General features: G+C 36.2%; 1 protein-coding gene and 1 long non-coding RNA gene across 2 annotated transcripts; one reads left to right on the plus strand and one right to left on the minus strand.

Annotated features, from left to right (window-relative positions):
* The first annotated feature begins 568 nt into the window (after positions 1 to 568).
* On the plus strand, positions 569 to 3,354 carry LOC112780031 (uncharacterized). The gene is made up of 3 exons (XR_011877800.1): positions 569 to 2,025; positions 2,122 to 2,176; positions 2,263 to 3,354. It is a non-coding gene; the product is annotated as an uncharacterized lncRNA (long non-coding RNA).
* Positions 3,355 to 15,694: 12,340 nt separating this feature from the next.
* LOC112779793 (uncharacterized) lies at positions 15,695 to 19,066 on the minus strand. The gene is made up of 11 exons (XM_072227142.1): positions 18,930 to 19,066; positions 18,502 to 18,807; positions 18,328 to 18,378; positions 18,053 to 18,184; positions 17,831 to 17,923; positions 17,626 to 17,712; positions 17,467 to 17,556; positions 17,255 to 17,389; positions 17,021 to 17,100; positions 16,261 to 16,330; positions 15,695 to 16,167 (listed from the first exon to the last, which is right to left on the minus strand). The coding sequence occupies exons 2-4, from the start codon at positions 18,772 to 18,774 to the stop codon at positions 18,173 to 18,175; spliced, it is 336 nt and encodes a 111-aa protein (XP_072083243.1). The 5' UTR covers positions 18,775 to 18,807; positions 18,930 to 19,066; the 3' UTR covers positions 15,695 to 16,167; positions 16,261 to 16,330; positions 17,021 to 17,100; positions 17,255 to 17,389; positions 17,467 to 17,556; positions 17,626 to 17,712; positions 17,831 to 17,923; positions 18,053 to 18,172.
* Positions 19,067 to 20,987: the final 1,921 nt, after the last annotated feature.

Consider the following 20,987-nt stretch of genomic DNA (forward strand, 5'->3'; position numbering starts at 1 on the left):
AAAAATATTTTTTATTAATTTATCTATTCAAAAATGCTTAAGATATTACCTCCTTATTATTTCTCCACTTTTCATTTATTTCTCCAATGGATATTACGTGTGCACAGTGATTGGCGAACACGTTTGAGGTAGTGTAGACCTGCAGGTTTAATTGATGCGACAGCTTGTCTGACACTAGCAGTTCTTTTGCAGCTTCTCTGCACAATGTACGGTGAATTAGATGGCTAATGAAATGGTAATAAGAGAAACACAATGCTAATTACTTTTGACAAGTTGGGCCTAAAAGGCAACTTGTGTTCTTTTTATCTATGTGGCAACGAATGGTTTTTCAGCTTACATCACCACATTTGTTGCAGAGCTACAGAAACAATTTTGTTTGTGGATAAAAACAAGAAAAATGTAGCATAAAAAAAGAAATGGGCTGATTTTTTTGGACTGGTTTAGGGTAAATGGACTTTTTATTTTCTACAAAATGAGAGTATGCATTCTTCTCTAAATTTTTGTTGTCATCATGTTCTGATAACATGGAAGGGATTTTACATTGTTAAATGGATAAAAAAAGCAAGAGGATGCGGTGCATAGTTTTGTGGTTTGACCAAAAAAATAAGGGAAAAAAACAACTTCTCTCTCACCTCTCACCTATTCTCAGCCTCACTCATCTCCTACAATAAAGAATCGGCACTTCTCCTGAACCCTAGCACCGCTGACCCTCTACCTTCTCCATCGCCTAGTTACTGTCGTCGTAATAAGGTGTCGTTGCCGGCGCTAATCGTGTTTCTGTCGTCATGGTCTTCTTATCGTGTTTGCAGTGCTCTCCTTGTGGGCGTTGCAATGATTGGTTCTCTCCTTCAAATCTCTCCCATGGTAAAGTCATTGTCTCTGCAACTGGTTCACAATTTATGGGAATAATTTTTCTTAGTTAATGTTTTATCATTCTCTATCTTCTGAGTTAATTATGATGTTGCTCATTATTAATTGTGTGAGTTAATTTTTTATCGTTGTTAAATTTACTGAGTTAATAGAGTATGTTGTTAATTTTGTTAGTTAGCAAGTATCTGTTTTTGTTCTGAGTTAATAGGGATCTGTTTTTGTTCTGACTTAGTAGATTTGATTCTTCTTTGCTGATTAATTGATGCTAGTTTTATTTTGCTTGAATGCAAACAACATGATTTATGGAACTTTGTGTCTGAAGAACAAAAGAAAATAAATGCAGTATTTGAAAAGAAATATTCAAAAATAATTCGTCGAGAACATTCATGTTTATAATACATTTCAAGAGTAAAGTACTAAATTGGTCCCTTACGTTTGGACATAATCCTGTTTTAGTCCTTAAGGTTTAAAGTGTCCTATTTGAATCCAAAAAAATTTTATTTAGCTTCAATTTAGTCCCACCGTGAGGTCAAAGTTAAATAATTAATTAAATGTCCTACATGACAGCAGTACAAGAACAAGGTCGATAATTTGGAGAATAAATACAAGCTCCAGAGGCACAAAATTAACTATGGATACATCATTACATTTATTTATCATTCTTCTTATTTCTATGGAAAATATTTCATTTAAATTATAAAAAATTGATAAATTAAATATATTGATGCATCCACGGTTGATTTTGTGTAAAACCCAGATAATTAATAAATAGTTAACTCATAAATTAAAATTTATTCTAAAAAATTAGAAATGTGATTTTTATGGTTTAATATGATAGAGAAAATTAAAACGAGAATTTCGAAACTAATTTTAAAGAATTTGGCCCAAAATTGGGCCGAACGGGCCGAACCGAGCGAACCGGTCCCAAAATGGGCCCAAGGCCCAACCGATTTCAGCCTCCACACTTAAATGAACTTCAGCATTCCTCCCCTCCCTTAATGAAACAAGCTAGGCAGCTAAGAATGGGTGAAGAACACAAACCCTCACTCCAAAGTTTCAATTCCTTATAACTTTTGATCCGGAACTCCGATTGACGAGCCGTCAATGGCCACGCGTTCGTCTTGAAATTCTCTACAAAGCCCAGTACTTAATTTGGTAAGAAAGCCATATTTCCAGTTTCAATTTTCTCTTTCCCAATTCGAAAATTATGTGTTTTAGGTGTTGAGGTTTTTGGTTAATTTGATGTTTTAGGGTCAAATTAACTTGAAGAATTAGCAGGCTTTTGTTTGATTGAGGCATATTCAAGGTAAGGACCCTCAAACCCTAGTGAATCCCTTAATTAATTGTGTTTGAGTATTGAGGGTGTATGTATGGATATATGATGTGAAATAGGAAGTGTATATATGTGGTGTGGAGTAAGATTGTGAAGATGGAAGCTTGACTGGGCCCTTGGATGCTGAATTTTGGCGGTAGAGCTTGTGAACTTGCTTAGTTGGGTCATCTTTGGGTTTTACAAGGAATCGGCTAAGGTACGGTTTAAGTTTCATTTAAGTACCGTGTAATATGATGTGGATTCCTAGGTTAGATGTTCCTAGGATTGATAAACCCCAATTTTGTGGTTTATATTGTGTAGAATTTGGGGGGTTTTGTAAATATTTTCCACACTTATTCATAGAAATTGCATGGTTTTGTGTTCTATTCCTAATTTTGCTTCATGGTGGAAAACATGCTTCTTTTGCCTTAAAAATGCCATAATTTGATCCTCTTCTATTGCCATTAGATGCCGTGATATGTTTGTTGAGTGTTTCAGAGTTTATAGGGCAAAGAATGGCCTAGAAGAGAGAAAGGAGGCATGCACAAGTGGAAGGAACATGAAGAATTGAGCTTTGGAGAATTGGCTGCGACGCGCACGCATGGGTGCAAGAAGCTAGGGATGGCACGCGAGAGTGATGTATTCGCGTGGATTGGAGAAATGCCCATCAACGCGCACGCATGCCTCACGCGTACGCGTGGATCGCAAATTTCAGGCGACGCGTACGCGTGACCCACGCGTACGCGTGACATGCAGTACGTGACCTCATTAATGAAATCATGGCTGGCGATTTCTGAGGAGCTCCAGGCCCAAATTCAGTTGGATTCTGCATGAAAAAGACCCAGGAACTCTAGGGGGAAAGGGGAGGATCAAACATTACACACTTAGACATAATTTTGGCTAGTTTTTGGTTCTTGTTCTTCTAGAGAGAGAGAAACCCTTATTCCTCTCTAGATCTAGTTTGATTTGATCTTCCCTTATTGAATTCTGAATTGGGTTTTGTTGATTTCTAGTTTTGATTACTTAATTTGAATTCTCTAGTATAATTTTGTTGAGATCTTGTGTTGGATTTATGTTTTCTTGTTATTTCCCATTTTCTATTCATTTTATGAACCTTGTGGATCTTGAATTGTTAATGATACATTGATGTCTTCCATGATTAATATTGTTAATTGAGTAGTTTTCCATTGATAATTGTTAGTGGGTACTTTTAAATTCCAATTCATTTGCCATTTGAATATGTCTTTTATTAATGCATACCATGTGTTTGATGAAATATTTCCCTTGATTATGGAGTAGCTTTCCTTACTCTTGGCCTAGGCTAAGGGAATTGGGTAAACTTGAGTCATTGGGTCTAATTGATTTGGTGATTTGAGAACCCTTAGTGGTCAACAAGTTGATACCCATTGACACTAATCCACTACTAAGTCAATTGGTAGTTGGATTGGGACTTATGAGTTGAGATTGATTAAGCCACTTAACATACCTCAAGCTTAGGAGTAGATATTACATATTTAAAGCTCTTGGAGGTAGACTTAGTGCATTTGATTCCTCATAATTGTCAAGATATGGTTATTAGACAAGGATGGTGACCCCAATTCCTATGCCTAGCCAAGGGTTCCTTTTATTATTCATATTTAAAACCCAAAAATTCCAATTGCTTAATTCTAGTTATAGTCCATTGCTTAGTTTTAGAATAGAATTATATTAGATGCTCTTTTGTTAGTTTAAAATTGCTCATACCTTACCCTAGTTACTTGATTTAGTTTCTTGTACTTTAAGATTTCTTGCATGCTAAGTCTAGTAGTTTAATTTCTTGATCTTGACTCCCAACCCCAGAATTTTAACCAATGTTGATGCACATGCTTGCCCATTCTTTGTGAGACGACCCGAGGTTCGAATACTTCGGTATACTTTTATTGAGGTTGAACTTTGTGACAACCAATTCTTTAAAATTTGATTGAGAGTTATTAGTTGGTTTGGAACTATGCTTACAACGAAGTTCTATTTCTATTAAGAGAAATTCTAGACCAATAATCATTTTTGTATCAAGGATTAAGCTTGAATGATAGGTTTGGATGGATTGATGTGTGTAGAAGATGCATGAAGGAATTGATACTATACTTACGAAATTGATATTGGTGTTGAATAATTATTGTGTGTTTATAAGTTATGCTGAATTGATGAAATATTGGGCCGGAGGCCGTGAATTTCGGCCGGAGGCCGAAAAGAGGTAAGAACGGTAAGTGAAGGTTGATGATTGATGACTTTGATGATGATTAATATTGAATTGTGAATGTTGATAATGTGATGAAAAGTGTGTTGTAGGATGTTGGTTGTGATGGAGATAGAGTAATATATACGGAGTATATGTAATTGAGTAATTGGGGGAGGAAATTATTGAATGAGGTATGATTTGGTATGTCTTGATGTATGTTTGTGATACCTGTGCAGTAGCAAGGATGGTGGTTCGTCCCGCTTGCTCCAGGTTAATGTTTGAGTTTTGGTAACAATGATGATTGATTTAAACTGAATGAATGTATGCTTGAGATACCTGGGTAGTAGCAAGGATGGTGGTTCGTTCCGCTTGCTCCAGGTCAGCGATTGTGACGCCTGGGTAGTAGCAGCAGTAGTAGTTATTCCACTTGCTCCAGGTTGAGCTTTTAAACACCCGCCTGGGTAGTAGCCACAGTAGTGGTTATTCCACTGGTTTTGGGTTAAGCGGGTAGTAGCAAGGTGGTTGTAGCTCAAATCCACTTGCTCTGCATGGGTGTTTTAGTCCATGGTTAGCTACCAGAACGTGTCGGGTTGGCTATATAACCGACAGGTGATATCATCAGTCATAGGACATGCATGCATCATATGCATGCATCATATGCATGCATCATATGCATTTGTGTGTTTTGATTTCTTGTGCATTAATTGGGCTTGCCTACGTGATTATTTTGCTTACTTGCTAAATTGTTACGTGCTGTATCTGTATTCTGTTTGTGTTTGCTTTGTTTGTCTGTGTAGATCTACTGGTGTTTTGGAGGATTGTGGAGGAAGAGGGATAGTTGAGGATTCGGTTCTTGGTTTATTTGGTTGGAGGATAGTGAAAGTATGAAGGTAACCGGGTTAGAATAGAATATCCTATGATAGTGGCCAAGTTATGGATTAGTGAGAATTTAAGTTGGATATAACGAGATAAGAAGTTTAAGATACTTAGTGAATTTATATTATAATGAATTGTAGTTATTTGGTACTTTTACCGTATTGGGAACCCATGGGTCGGGGGTTCTCATTCCGTATATATTTCTTGTTTTTCATATGCAAGTCCAGGTGCACAGCAGTGAGCTGTGGTTTATCTGAAAGACGGCGAAGACCTTTGAAAATTCTCTAATTTACATTTTTTTAGATTCTCTTCGCTTTTGTTTTGAAAACTTATGCTATGTATTTAATCTTTTGAAACTTGTCTATAGAGGCTATGATGTATTTTGGGAGAGATAGAAATTTTTGTTGTCAAACTGGTTTTCATTCTGTAACCCTAGCCGGCCTAAACTTTGCAGGTCGTGACTAGTGGCTATTTGCATATATTATACAATTATATTATGTCTTTATCTCATTCTGCTTTACTGTTTTATCCTTACCTTTACTTTCTGATCGCGCCTTATTTATATGTTATCGATTCATGAGAGCTCCCGTTATCGTGATTTTATTTTACTCCTTTTCAGGCTTTTCGTTTAATATTTTCCTTCAACATATATGTAATTACGTATTATAATCCACCTTGAGAGTCATACCACCTTAATATCATTGACTTATGACTCGAGTATAAGGATCTGTATATTAGGGTGTTACATTTTGTGCCTCTGAAACTTGTACTTATTCTCCATATTATTGACCTTGTTTTTGTCCTGCTGTCACATAGGACATTTCGTTAATTATTTAACTTTGATCCCATGGTGGGACTACATTGAAGCTAAATGAAACTTTTTTGGATTCAAATAGGACACTTTAAATTTTAAGGACCAAAATAGGATTATGCCCAAATATAGGGGACTAATTTAGTACTTTACCCTACATTTCAATTAATAAACAATGAAATATGATATTCATGTAATTATTAAGGTGTTGAGGTCAGAACGAGAAGCATGATGTTTTTTATAGGAACCTTGCATGTTTTTAAAATAACAAAAGGGTATATTGTGGTGGGTTCGTAGTGCTAGCAGCATTATATTTTCTTGTGGTGGACACGAGATTTGTGTGGTTGGTTTTGTGCGATAAAGTTAGAGTATGTATTCATTGTAAGGTTATTTTGCAGGTCTGATTTTTGAATTCGGCATTCTGTTGTGAACATTGAGATGGGCGGTGTCCCCCATGTTGATGATGTTGTTAATACAATGTGTGAAGTTAGATTTCGTGAAATGGACACAGTTGGTTGTGGAGTTGTTACGGAACTAACGAAAGATGATATTTTGAGAAAGGTGTTTCGTAGCGAAGACGATGCATATGAGTTTTATAAAAAATTAGGAAAATTTTACGGATTTGGTATTAGAAGGGAAGACATGTACAAGGATGAGGAAGGTCATTTGGTTCAAAGAAGATTTTTTTTGCAATAGAGCTGGACAAAGAGATAAGAAACATTATAACAGGGTCGATAGGAAGAGGCCTTACAAGTTAGAGACCAGGACAAATTGTGAAGCGAGGATGTGTGTATATTTAGATAAGAAAAGCTCGTTGTGGAGGGTCAAGAAAGTCATTTTGAACCACAACCATGAGATGACTCATCACGGAATGGTTCATCTAATTCTAAGTTTTCATTCCATGACGAATGCTGCGAAGGCCCAAATAGATGGGTTTCAGGGATGTGGCATATCAACTTCAAAGACAATGCGGTATATGGCTGAAATATTTGGAGTGTATTCACTGATAGGTTTTCTAAAGAAGGATACTTACAACTATGTTGATAAGAGGTGTCGTGCAAAGATAGTTGATGGAGATGCAAACACAGCTACTATGTACTTGGAGGGTAAAATTGATACAGACCCAACTTCGATGGCAAGATATAATATGACGTACAACAAAATTCTAGCCAATTTGTTTTGGGCCGACGGTGGCAACGGGATAGATTACCAATACTTTGCAGACGTACTTGTATTCGACTCAACTTACAGGAAGAACAAATACAAGAGACTGCTTGTGATTTTCTCTAGATGTAATAACCACAAGCAAACATGTACTTTTGGGTTTAGTTTGGTCTTAGATGAGAGTATTACAAAATATACCCGGCTTTGGGAGAATTTCTTGGAGGTCATGTGTAGCAGGCAGCCGTCTGTTGTTGTTACAGACGGTGATAATTCAATTCGAGAAGCTATACAAGCAGTTTTTCCGAATGCGACGCATAGGTTATGTGCTTGGCACTTTGATAAGAATGTCACGTCAAACGTGAAGGATGACAATTTACTCGGCTTTTTAATCAGTGGATTTATGCTGATATGAGGGTTGAAGACTTTGAGGCAGAGTGGGCCTAGGCCGCAGCCGATTATGACTTGCAGGATGCACTGTGGTAGAACTAAGTGTATGGAAAGAAGGAGATATGGGTAAACGCTTTCCTGTGCAAGAAGTTTTGTGCTGGGTATCGGACAACATACATCACGATGCAAAGGGATAAATTCGGTGTGTAAGAATTTCCTTGAATCAAAACCCAGTATGTTGGAGTGATAAACCACTATTTTATGGTTTATCTTGTGCTCAATTGAGTGGTTTTTATCAACTCTTTACCCCCTTATTCATACTATTTGCATGGTTTTACATTTGCCTTCCTAATTATGTGCTTTGATTGAAAACATGCTTCTTTGGCTTTAAGTTCCCTATGTTTAATCCTCTCTTATTACCATTAGATGCCTTAATATGTGTGTTAAGTGATTTCAGAGATTACAGGATAAAAATGGCTCAGAGGATGGAAAGGAAGCATGCAAAAGTGGAAGGAATACAAGAAGTTGGAGAAATTGCTAAGCTGTCCAGCCTGACCTCTTCGCACTCAAACGGCTATAACTTTAGCTACAGAAGTCCAAATGACGCGGTTCTAGTTGCGTTGGAAAGCTAACGTCCGGGGCTTCGATTTGATATATAATATGCCATAGTTGCCCTGACGCTAGGCGACGCGACCGCGTGATCCATGTGGACGCGTCGCAGTGACGAGAAATCAGCGTGTTTGAATTCGCAACCAGCGAATTCTGGGCTGTTTCCGATCCAGTTTGCGGCCCAGAAAACACAGATTAGAGGCTATAAAGTGGGAGAATGCATCCATTCATGAGAAGGCTTTCATATTCACAATTTTAGGAGTAGATGTAGTTTTTAGAGAGAGAGGTTCTCTCCTCTCTCTTAGGATTAGGATTTAGGATTTCTCTTAGTTTTAGGAGTGCCTCTCAATCCCAGGTTCAATGTTCTTTTACTTTATATTTATCTCTTACTTTCAGATACTTTAATGCTTATATTAGTTATGTTACCTATTTAGCTTATGCTACATTCATGTTATGATTTTCTTAATTAATATTATTTGAGGTATTTTTCAGATTTAATTTTGCTTTGCTTTATTTATATGAATGCTTTTTAATTTAGATATTTTCCCTCTTGGCTTTGGTTAAATAATTGGAGACACTTGAGTTATCAAACTCATTGTTGATTGAAAATTAGGATTCTTCAAGAATTAATTCAAGTTCCAATAACTCTAACTTTTCCCAAGGAAAGACTAGGATCTGAGGAATAAAAATTAATTCATCCACTTAACTTACCTTCATAGTTAGAGGTTAACAAAGTGGGAGAAAAATCCAATTCTCATCACAATTGATAAGGATAACCAGGATAGGACTTCTAGTTCTTATACCTTGCCAAGAGCTTTGTTATTTATTATTTTAACGACTTGTTATCTTACATTACTTGCTCCCTCATTCTCAAACCCCCAATTTACAATCTCCATAACCAATAATAAGAACATACTTCCCTGCAGTTCCTTGAGAAGACGACCCGAGGTTTGAATACTTCGGTTATCAATTTATTTAGGGGTTTGTTACTTGTGACAACCAAACGTTTGTACGAAGGGATTTCTGTTGGTTTAGAGACTATATCTACAACGCGTCTATTTTTATAAAATTCTTTACTGGCAAAAATCCTAACGTCAAAATGGTGCCGTTGCCGGGGAATTGCAAACGTGTGCCTTATTATTGGTTATTGTAAATATTTGCTTTTTACCTGTTTTATTGTTTTTATTTTTGCTTTTTCGTAAATTAAGATGTTATTGGTTTTTATTTAGTTATTAAAAATTTTTCAAAAATTTGTTTTTGGTGTTCATCTTGATCTTCAACTTGTTCTTCGTGTTCATCTTGACATTCAAGTTGTTCTTAGTTGTTTTTCTAAAAATTTCAAGTTTAATGTCATTTTATTGTTTTTCTCTTTCCTCATTAAATTCAAAAATTTAAAATTAAAAAAAAAAGGTTACGCGACGCGACCGCATCATTGACGCGTCCGCGTCGCAAAGAGTTGGGAGAGACTAATAATATGAATAGAGAGTTACGCAGGAGCAGGGTTGGAGGCGTGCCAATGGCACAAATCATCCCACGCGACCGCGTCATATGGGAATAATGGCCTCCCACGCGACCGCGTACCCCACGTAGCCGTGTGACCTGGATTTCGACGTAACAAGGGTGCACAGCCGAAAGTTGTGCTAGAGTGGTGCTGGACTGGCGCTGGACGCGCAGTCCCTCTCATGCGATCGCGTGCCCAACGCGACCGCGTCATATCCTTCTAAAAGCCCACTCACGCGATCGCATGCCCCACGTGATCGCGTCACCCAAAATTTGGCACTAATATGATCTTAAATAGAGAGTTGTGCGAGTGCGAGGCTACCCTCGCGCCATTAGCCTAAAACGAGTCACGCGACCGCATGACCAACGCGACCGTGTCAATCAGTTTCAACGCAAGTCGCGCGACCGCGTGCCCCACGCGTTTGCGTCGCTTGCGCCGCACAGCTTATCCTAATTTGCCAAATATCTTATCTTTTCTTCCCCAATCCTAATTTTTCCTCCCTCCTTTCTTACTTACTTCTTCTTCCGTTCTTTCCCTTCTCATTCTTCTTATCTTTCACTTTATTTTACTTAATTTATTTGCATATTTCATTCATTGCATTTTAATTTTGTGCATATTTTTATTTTTTTTCTAAATTTATTATTTTACCATTGGTGTTAAATGTTCTTATTCAACTGTTGCATCTTTTCTTGAATTATTTTTAGTGACTTATTTTACACTATGGGATGATATTAATTATCTGCTAATGCCAATCTTTTATGATACTTGCACTTCACTTGCATTGACATGAACTTATATTGATATTTTCATTACCTACACACCTCCCCTTTGTTGCAAATTTTGCACCACTGGTATGCCATAGCTTCTATTGTTTTCTTACATACATGTTGAAGCTTCCATGTAATTGAGACCCTTATCATTTGGCATTAACCCACCCATACTTCATTTATGTTCTTATCTTTATTTCTGGGTTACTTTCCTTCTTTTTCTCTTCTTTCAGGATGGCCACCGAAGAAGGGAAAGGGAAAGCTTCTAACTGGGGAGACAGGCAAGTCAATCTGCACAACCTATAGAGAAAGACATCAGTTGGAGCAGCCTGTCCACTTGTACATCTTAGCATGCACCGAGGACGGTGCAATCTTTAAGTGTGGGGAGGTCGATACCGACTTCCAGGGGTTAGTTACCTTCTTTTCAACACCAATACTCTTATTTTCTTTATTTATTCATTGTTGCATCTGCATATTTGATTGCATGTTTATTTGACTTTATGCATTTAGTTACTACTTGGTTGAAGTAATATTTTCTTTTTCAAGAAATTTTATAGTATTTCACTAATTTAAATCAAAATTTTTGTGTTAAATTTGTTTGAAGTTGTATTTGGAACATGATTTTTGAGCTAAAGAACACACAACCTGTGAGATTTGAGCTTATTTATATGGTTACATTATTTAACCATAAATATTTTATTCCTGTGTGTTTTCTTCTCTATGATTGTAATCTATATTTTGTTCCAATCTATATGTCCATTATTTAGTGTACTTACATACTTGCATATGATTGAGGCCATTATTTGATTTTAGCTCACTTATCCCAAATAAGTCTACCCTTTAAATCACCCTTGTCAGCCACTTTGAGCCTTTTAATCTCCATTTGTTTTGTATTTTACCACATCACTAGCCTTAAGCAGAAAAACAATTAAATATCTCAATTGAATCTTTGGTTAGCTTAAGATAGGGATTGTGTAACAATTAAGTGTGGGAAAACTATGGGAACTTGGGTTAATAAGGAAATGTATCATGTTTCTAATTTTGAATATTGAAAAATTTGGGTACCTACTCATGTAAAATAGAAAATTAAAAAAAAAATTCCATATGCATTGATACGTTATTCTAGTTTTTATGTCTCTCTAAAAAAAAGAGAAAAAAAATATATAATATAAATAAATAAATAAGGGGACAAAATTACCCCAATGTTAAGTTAATAAAAGATCAATGCATATGTGATAAAATTAAAGAAAAATTGATACATGAGTATGTAATGCAAAAGTAAAGACTATGGGTAGCTAGGCATGATTCTAGAGTTATATAGAGTGTATGTATGTTAGGTGAAAGCTTAGGTTAATTAAAGATTCAATTTATAAAGCTCACTTAGCCATATACATATACCCTTACCCTTACCTTAGCCCCATTACAACCTTGAAAAGACCTCATGATGTTTGCATTGGTATATTAAATATTGTTGATTGGTTAGGTAAAGAACAAATTTTAGAAAGCATGACTAGAGAAGAGTAGAGTGATTGACCCTAGACACTTGAGAGTTAGAGTGATATACACTACCAGTAAGGGTTCAGTGCTCAATTCTATGTCCCCTGCTTTCATGAGCTATCTTCTTACAAGTTTACTTGTCTTTTATTGTATAATTTGAATTAGTGAAATTTGATTTATGTTTGTCTTGGAGAACTTATTTATTTTTTAACCAAGTAGATAAAAACATTTTGCATGTAGTTGCATTCATATAGATAGGTTGCATTTCATATATTTTACCATTCCTCTTCATCTTTATAGCTTCTCTTGAGCTTAGCATGAGGACATGCTAGTGTTTAAGTGTGGGGAGGTTGATAAACCACTATTTTATGGTTTATCTTGTGCTCAATTGAGTGGTTTTTATCAACTCTTTACCCCCTTATTCATACTATTTGCATGGTTTTACATTTGCCTTCCTAATTATGTGCTTTGATTGAAAACATGCTTCTTTGGCTTTAAGTTCCCTATGTTTAATCCTCTCTTATTACCATTAGATGCCTTAATATGTGTGTTAAGTGATTTCAGAAATTACAGGACAAGAATGGCTCAGAGGATGGAAAGAAAGCATGCAAAAGTGGAAGGAATACAAGAAGTTGGAGAAATTGCTAAGCTGTCCAACCTGACCTCTTCGCACTCAAACGGCTATAACTTTAGCTACAAAGGTCCAAATGACGCGGTTCCAGTTGCGTTGGAAATCTAACGTTCGGGGCTTTGATTTGATATATAATATGTCATAGTTGCCCTGACGCTAGGCAACGCGACTGCGTGCTCCATGTGGACGCGTCGCAGTGACGAAAAATCAGCGTGTTTGAATTCGCAACCAGCGAATTCTGGGCTGTTTCCGACCCAGTTTGCGGCCCAGAAAACACAGATTAGAGGCTATAAAGTGGGAGAATGCATCCATTCATGAGGAGGCTTTCATATTCACAATTTTAGGAGTAGATGTAGTTTTTAGAGAGAGAGGTTCTCTCCTCTCTCTTAGGATTAGGATTTAGGATTTCTCTTAGTTTTAGGAGTGCCTCTCAATCCCAGGTTCAATGTTCTTTTAATTTATATTTATCTCTTACTTTCAGATACTTTAATGCTTATATTAGTTATGTTACCTATTTAGCTTATGCTACATTCATGTTATGATTTTCTTAATTAATATTATTTGAGGTATTTTTCAGATTTAATTTTGCTTTGCTTTATTTATATGAATGCTTTTTAATTTAGATATTTCCCCTCTTGGCTTTGGTTAAATAATTAGAGACACTTGAGTTATCAAACTCATTGTTGATTGAAAATTGGAATTCTTCAAGAATTAATTCAAGTTCCAATAACTCTAACTTTTCCCAAGGAAAGACTAGGAGCTGAGGAATAAAAATTAATTCATCCACTTAACTTACCTTCATAGTTAGAGGTTAACAAAGTGGGAGAAAAATCCAATTCTCATCACAATTGATAAGGATAACCAGGATAGGACTTCTAGTTCTTATACCTTGCCAAGAGCTTTGTTATTTATTATTTTAACGACTTGTTATCTTACATTACTTGCTCCCTCATTCTCAAACCCCCAATTTACAATCTCCATAACCAATAATAAGAACATACTTCCCTGCAGTTCCTTGAGAAGACGACCCAAGGTTTGAATACTTCGGTTATCAATTTATTTAGGGGTTTGTTACTTGTGACAACCAAACGTTTGTACGAAGGGATTTCTGTTGGTTTAGAGACTATATCTACAACGCGACTGTTTTTATAAAATTCTTTACTGGCAAAAATCCTAACGTCATGGAGCTTGTTCAGAATCTCGAACTTCTTGTGCGTGAGTATAGGAATAATGAATTGCTAACATGGTTCAAGTCGATTTATAGTATGCCGGTTCGGAAAACCTTGTTAGACTCCCTTGAGTGTCATGCGCCTTCTCTTTACACAAGAGCGGTCTTTGCGGATGTTAAAAAGGGAGATTGAGAGTGTATCTTCAATTAATTTTGTTGGGGTGAGGAGGTTGTTGGCCATGAAGGTGTACACAGTTGAGGAGTACGGTCATCCTAGCCGTCATGTGATGGTTTTATGTGATAAAAATATGGGTAAATTGGAATGTCATTGTAATTTTTGGAAAATTCAGGGATTTCCATGCAAGCATATGTTTTTTGTGATGAAGCTTGAACACTTGTTGGCAATACATGGTAGTGTAGTGTTGAAACGTTGGACCAAAGAAGCAAAATCATTAGAGGCATATGTCGTGAAAACTGATGACGGTGGTGATAGAGGATTCTTGCTTCGTCACGGAGCACTTCATTCAACGTCACGATGGTTGTTCTTTTTAGGTGCCCAGCAGGTTGGTTTATTCACTTCTGCTTTGGAGGGTATTCGCAGACTATGTGCAACCGTAGAATCAGAGTTTGCCAAAGGTGTCCATCCTACGAGGTCTAAGGCATGTGGTGAAATTCGAGATCCTATTTTCATCAGAAGAAAGGGAGCACCAAAACGTCATAAGAGGAAGGCGTCCAAGAGAAAGTGTTCTAAGTACAACAAGCTGGGGCATACTAAGAGGACTTGTGTAGAGGGAAGACCTCAAAAGGGCAAAGGGCCCGACCGGATGAGTTGGATTTGGAATAAATTGACGAGGGACAACGCGATGAGATAATTTAGATTGTTTTAGAAATTCCATTGTTGTTAAATCGTGAAGGTTTTTAATTGACTTAGATACTTGGCAATAACGATTTGTTCTTTAAGGTTTTGTGATGTGAAGATCCTTTTTGGTGCTATGAGAATTAGTTAAGTGTTAATTATTTAGGTTGCTGAACTGGACGTGACTAGATCCAATGATCAAACAATTGGGGTAGAAGAAGTGTTCAGAGGTGGGTCTCTTTGCATGTCCCGGGTAGATTCCATGAAGACTATTCCATTTGATTGGAATCATGGGCACAAGTCGTTTAGAACCAACGAGGGTCTCGGTCCAAGTCGTAGGTTTGAAGCTGCATGCATAAACAATTAGTATGTTAGACTAATAAGGTTCGACATGACGAGTGTTATGTGATGAATCACACTATTTTAGGTGCTGGAACTGTTACATAGCTTGTCCAAACTGGTGTAGATGAGTGAGGATTCGATTTGAGAGTTCCGCAGAGTCGTGGGTTTTCCTTTCAGTCAGAAAATACAAAGATAGGCATTGGGAAGTAATAGTGTATTTAGCTCGTTAGATATTGTAATCAGCACAGTTGGATAATTCAACATAGTCAAGCAAAATGTTATTAGTCGAGCAGTGACAATGGCCATTGTGTGCATATGACAATAGAATTCCCTTCAAATATATTACTGTATGTAACCATAAATAAGCGACACTTGTAATTGAGGTAAGTTATCAGTCTTATTTTAATTATGTTTGACACATTGGCCCTCATTATTAACCTGTTAAACGTAAAATTTAAGAGGTAATGCGATGCTAAACAAATATTATAGAATAAAAAACTTTGCGAAACTAAAAATTCATTGAAAAGTGTTGACCACGTTTAAGACACTCAATTGGATATTGTGTGGATAATTAGTTAACTTCTGCCAAAAAGGACCAACTATTAAAAAAGTCCTTTTAACATCAATAACCTTTAACCAGACTCAAGAGTGTAATAATAGCTCAAGAGAGGAAGTATACTTCGCGTTGAGCCTAATCATTAGACAAACTTGTTTCAAGAACATCTTAACGGCCCAAGATAACCAATGTTACTTCTTGCACCAAAAGAGCACCCAAATACAATAATCAAACCCATGAATTCTGAGGAACAAAAAAAAGACACACCAAAAGGGCCTTTTTATATCAACCAATCAACCCTTCGTTGGAAACATGTTGGTTGGATCTGAAGGGGCATTTTACAACATAAAGTCTTGTTATAATGTCTAAACAGCTCATCACTGGGCACAAAAAAAGGGTACAATTTGGCTGACTACATCCTATATGGTAAGACTTGTAGTAACATCCACTTGGCCAGTATTCTTCTTGGTTTTTTTGTCTGACCTCTTGCATCTTTTGTCCCAAACTTCTACGGCCTTCTAACCGATTTCAGCTCGAATAGGGTTGTGTCTCCCCAATACAATATCAATCGCTAACCTTATTCTTGTATGTTTGTTAACCACCTAAAAAAATGGCAAACATTACAATAGAAAGAGTATTATGAACTGTGATTTTGCCAAATAATTGACGGCACATCAACTGGGTTATGCAGTTACCGGTAGATCTTAGTCACTCCACATATGGGACTGGATCATCCATTGGGCGACCCACACTCTGCAGTCATTACTGAAGTTAATAGCATTAGTCAACATGGGCCTGAGATATATCAGTCCAATAGTGAAAAATGTTTGGTAGTGCTATAACAGTACAAGAAAACAAGTATGGACGTGGTATGTCAATTTTGTTAATCAATTTACATAATACAATATAATATTGTTGTCAATACCACCAAATTTATGATCTCGCAAACTAACAACGTAATAAACTTTGATATAAGATAATTTAAAAGTTAAGCAAACTTTATTTGTGCATAGAGAGGCCTGTGGCACCAATTTATATCCCAGCTGGTGTTTATTCACTTTTAAAAAAGCTACTTTGTCTCGTTGGAGATTTTTTTTTTTTTGGCTTAGTAGTTTCGAAAGAAAAAAGTATTGGCTGGAAGTACTTACAATCCGGTAACAAAGAACAAGCAAGGATGATGTATGTCAATTTTTTTAAAGAATGTACATCATATAATATAATATTGTTCTGCCTACCACTAGACTTGTGATCCATTAAAATAGCAATGTAATAAATTTTGATATAAGATAATTTAGAAGTTAACCAAAATTTATTTGTGCATAGCGAACCTGAGGCACCAATTTATATCCTAGCAGGTGTTTATTCACTTGTAAAAAATTTACTCAGTCTCGGTGGAAAACTTTTTTGGTCAGGTAGTTGGGCAAGAAATGAAAAAAAAATATTCAAAATAAATACTTAGGATCCGTCAGCTTGTTGTCCGATCTCCGGCTCTAGTATTTCATAAGTGGATGGCTTGTGCATTTCATTTGGAGTTCCTTCATAGAAAAACTCATCACTCAACAAGTTCTCCAAGAAAAATGCATGTTTCATCCAGAAAATAACATGCATTATTTTATACGAATAAAATGCATTATTCGCTTCTGTCACATAAAAGTCTTAACTAAAAGAATCCACATCACTCGCGCTTACCACATATAGCATCTGATCCTTACGGACCTTTGTAACCTTGGAATCTTTTAGCGAGTCAAGATACACTAACTTCCAGTTGAAGAAATCAATGATCATCAAGTAGCAATGATCCTCCGTGTGGAGGGGAACGTAAATCTGAGAATGTTAGATCAAACATGATGTTTGCCATGTATAGATACATTGAAAATATCATGACAAATGGAGAACGTTACCTTAAACAGTTTGTCTGCCTTTCTCATGAACTTGTGCTTGATGTACTCCAGCTTGTTTGGACAATAATTTGTTGGATTAACCGTGATTTGCTGCAATGGAAAGAATCATATACAACAATTTTGTAATGCTTAAAAGAAGGTGTGGTGTGCATTCCTTACCTAGAAAGAGGTGGGAAGCCACCACCTCTTGAGTATTGACTTCGACATAGCGCCTTCGGTGCACATGACGGCAACTAGGCTAATCACCTATCAAATGGAATGCCAAAAAATGATTTATTCATGATTAAGACAAGGGTCAGACCATGGTTTTCAGGAATTTGTTAGAAAAAAATAATCTGGCATCAAGGTTGTATATCATTCTTACATCGTCCATGACCCGTTCTCTAGGACAGAGGGTGTGTAGGGCATGCCTGTCTCCAAGACAATGCTCAATTGGGACAAGGACCTCGCTGTTATTCTGATCGTTGTACCACAACCATGTAAAATAACACAGAAAATATTAGCCTTTTATATGTGGACACCGCAACTATAAGAAACTACCGAAGCAAACAAAAGAATCCAAATCGTTGCATTTAAATAGCCAAACCTCTTCGGCAAATCTTTTCCAAATATATAGGCCACAACTCCAAGTTCCATTCGAACGAACTCCATTCCCTCAGGCGGTGGGAATAGTAATTACGTACACCGTTTATTGAATCCAAGTTAGTCAGGGGAGAATCTTATAATGGAAAAATGATATATATTAATATATAATCATTAATAGGATGACAATGATCATATCCTGGGCATCGCAGCACCATCCATATAGGCATTAAAATGAGTGTAATAGGTGAATAGAGTTCCATGACCCTCCTGGTATACCTCCATCATGACATCGGTTCTAGACTCCTCCTCTTCAAAATTTAGCTTTCGCTAAGCAACATGACCATAAATGAAAAAGCCATGGTATAAATACATAAGGCTCCATGGATACCAAAGTAACTAAATAAGAAATATAGCTTGTCACATATGACAATCATTTCAACCCAGACTAACCTTAAAGGAACTATCTGCAGTCTTCGACTTCATCGATTTCAACTCTGGCGTCGTCCTTGCTACAGTTCCCGTCCCTATCTTCTTGTTGGCGTCGTTGGCCTTTCGAGGTCGACCGCGTCTTTCTTTTGCTGAAATGTTCTTTCCCTCATTCTTCATAGCTGGCACAGGATCTTCTTTGGTGGACACATTCTTGATCAAACCTCCGAGTATGTGGTTGTGACCGTCAACCACTTCTGCCAGCTTCTTAATTTGGTCTCCATGAGACTGCACCATAGCCTATTTTGTTTTCTCATTTTTATCCAGATGCTACAAGTGCAATGGGTAAGTATCAACTCAACAAATGATTAAGCACATAAAGCCAAACATAGTACAACCCCCCGTGACATTTGCATCTCAACAAAGAAACTTGAGCAAATAAGAACTCATACCTCCCTAATGCTACCAAGGAGACGAAACACTTCTTAGTCTTGCATTGCCCCATTCTCATTGGCATCAGTTCGTCCTTCCCTGCAATAAAAAACAACCCGCCGTATAGGGGGATAATTTTACATCACAACTCATTGTATCTATGCTCGTACAAACTAATAATCTATATCTGTCAAGTTTAGATTGGGATGATGGGGTATCCTCAGAAAACTTCAACACTCCTTTTCCCTTGCTAATGGGTGAGAGACACTGTTTTTCTTCATCAGTGTTAGTGAGCAGGATGTGTCCTTGATGTGTGGGAAGAAAAAGAGATTGTATGAATAGTGTTGAGTTCTCCAAGCGTGCATTCATTCTTTTATTAAGACAACAATGCAACCATAGTCAATAGACTTGGGCCTTGTTTATCTTAGACCAATTCAGTCAGGGGAGGCCCAACACAAAGTCTTGCTTACATTCAGGAACACTTCCTGTAGTGCATCATTCTTAACATTTACATGGATAGCAATTATTTTTTTATTTAATATTGTATAGTTTTATTAACCAACCATCACCCTTTCACTTTTTAAATACATACTCACTCTCTCAGCAAGGTTGAGTGTGAGGAACCATGCTTTTGAACGTATTGTCACATCATGAGAAAGCCATTATTTCCTTCAGATGCGCGCCCATCAATCAAACCATCGTATCCTTTTTTCAAAAGAAAATATCTAAAAGATACCCTCACCAGATCATCAAAATCACGGTTAGTTAAATAATTAACCTTTGCGCCAACTAAGAACATGAGTTCTTGCTAATCACTTTGACCTTTTGCTAAATTAATGTTGTTAAATTTATTAATTGAAAATTAGAAGGGAAACATAAAAATCATTACTTCCCATTTGGCGTTTTTAATAATTTCTTTGTCTCATTAGAAAGAAATTGTATCTCTTATATATATTTATGTTGCTATGGCACTATATAACATTAAAAAAAAACAATTGAAACCGAAAATTCGCAGAATCAACTAATTAATATCAAAGTTTATTGATGTAAGCATTTTTTTTAACAAATGATTTGCTAATAAAATAATGAATAAATAAATATTCAATTAAATATATTTTAAAACAAATAGCCAACTTTGTTGTCAATGTTTTTAAGTTTTTTGTATCCTTTTAATTTTCATTACCGAAAATTTCATAATTGATTGACAATGAGTAAAAATTATCATTGTTTCTTTAATCTATAATTACAAAGTTTGCTCAAAATCATTTTTTTCTTTCGTTTGTGATTTTTTATTTTAATTATTAATAATACAATACGTATTTTCTACAAGTTTTATAACCAACAAACATATGAAGGAAAAGATGTCAAAATATTGATCACAAATATAAGCACTTAAAATTTAAACCTGAATAACAAAACAAAAACAGAATGCATATAACGATAGTACACTTTTCATGTGTATAGTATTCTTGATCATTTTTTTGTGTTTAACTATAAATAAAATGTATTATTTCTAACTTTATGAATTTATTTGAATAATATTATCTTATTAATTAAAAATGCTTTACCTAGTTACTTACTCAAATGAAAACCACTCTAAGTTAACAAGGATTTAATTAAACCTACTTGAAACCCACATGAAAATTATATTATATTAGGATCCACATTAAGTTTGTTTAAATCCTAAACCCCAACCAAAACACCTGCAACATAATCACTTACAACCAAATACTTGCAAGTTTCCCATCTAGTTAAAACAAAAGGAGAGATTAAAATCAGAACTACATACATGAACACTATTACATGCAGCCTATTCATTTAATATTTCTCCAAACATTTCAACTTGTCCTCTAAGATCATCGTTTTCAAGCTCTAGTAACCGAATTCGCTCATTCAATCGGTCAACTTCCTCCTTCTTGATCTTATTCAACTGCTCTGTGACATGTCCAAGAATGCGATAGTTGTAATCATGAACGGTATATCCCATAGCAGCAAGAATCTTGTCAACCATTGTGAATGAAACTTCTTGACGAGCGAAACGTTCCTCGTAGTACAGCGGACCATGAGCCACAAGATCT

The sequence above is a fragment of the Arachis hypogaea genome, chromosome 19 (assembly GCF_003086295.3).
Source record: "Arachis hypogaea cultivar Tifrunner chromosome 19, arahy.Tifrunner.gnm2.J5K5, whole genome shotgun sequence".
Taxonomy (NCBI): Eukaryota; Viridiplantae; Streptophyta; class Magnoliopsida; order Fabales; family Fabaceae; genus Arachis; species Arachis hypogaea.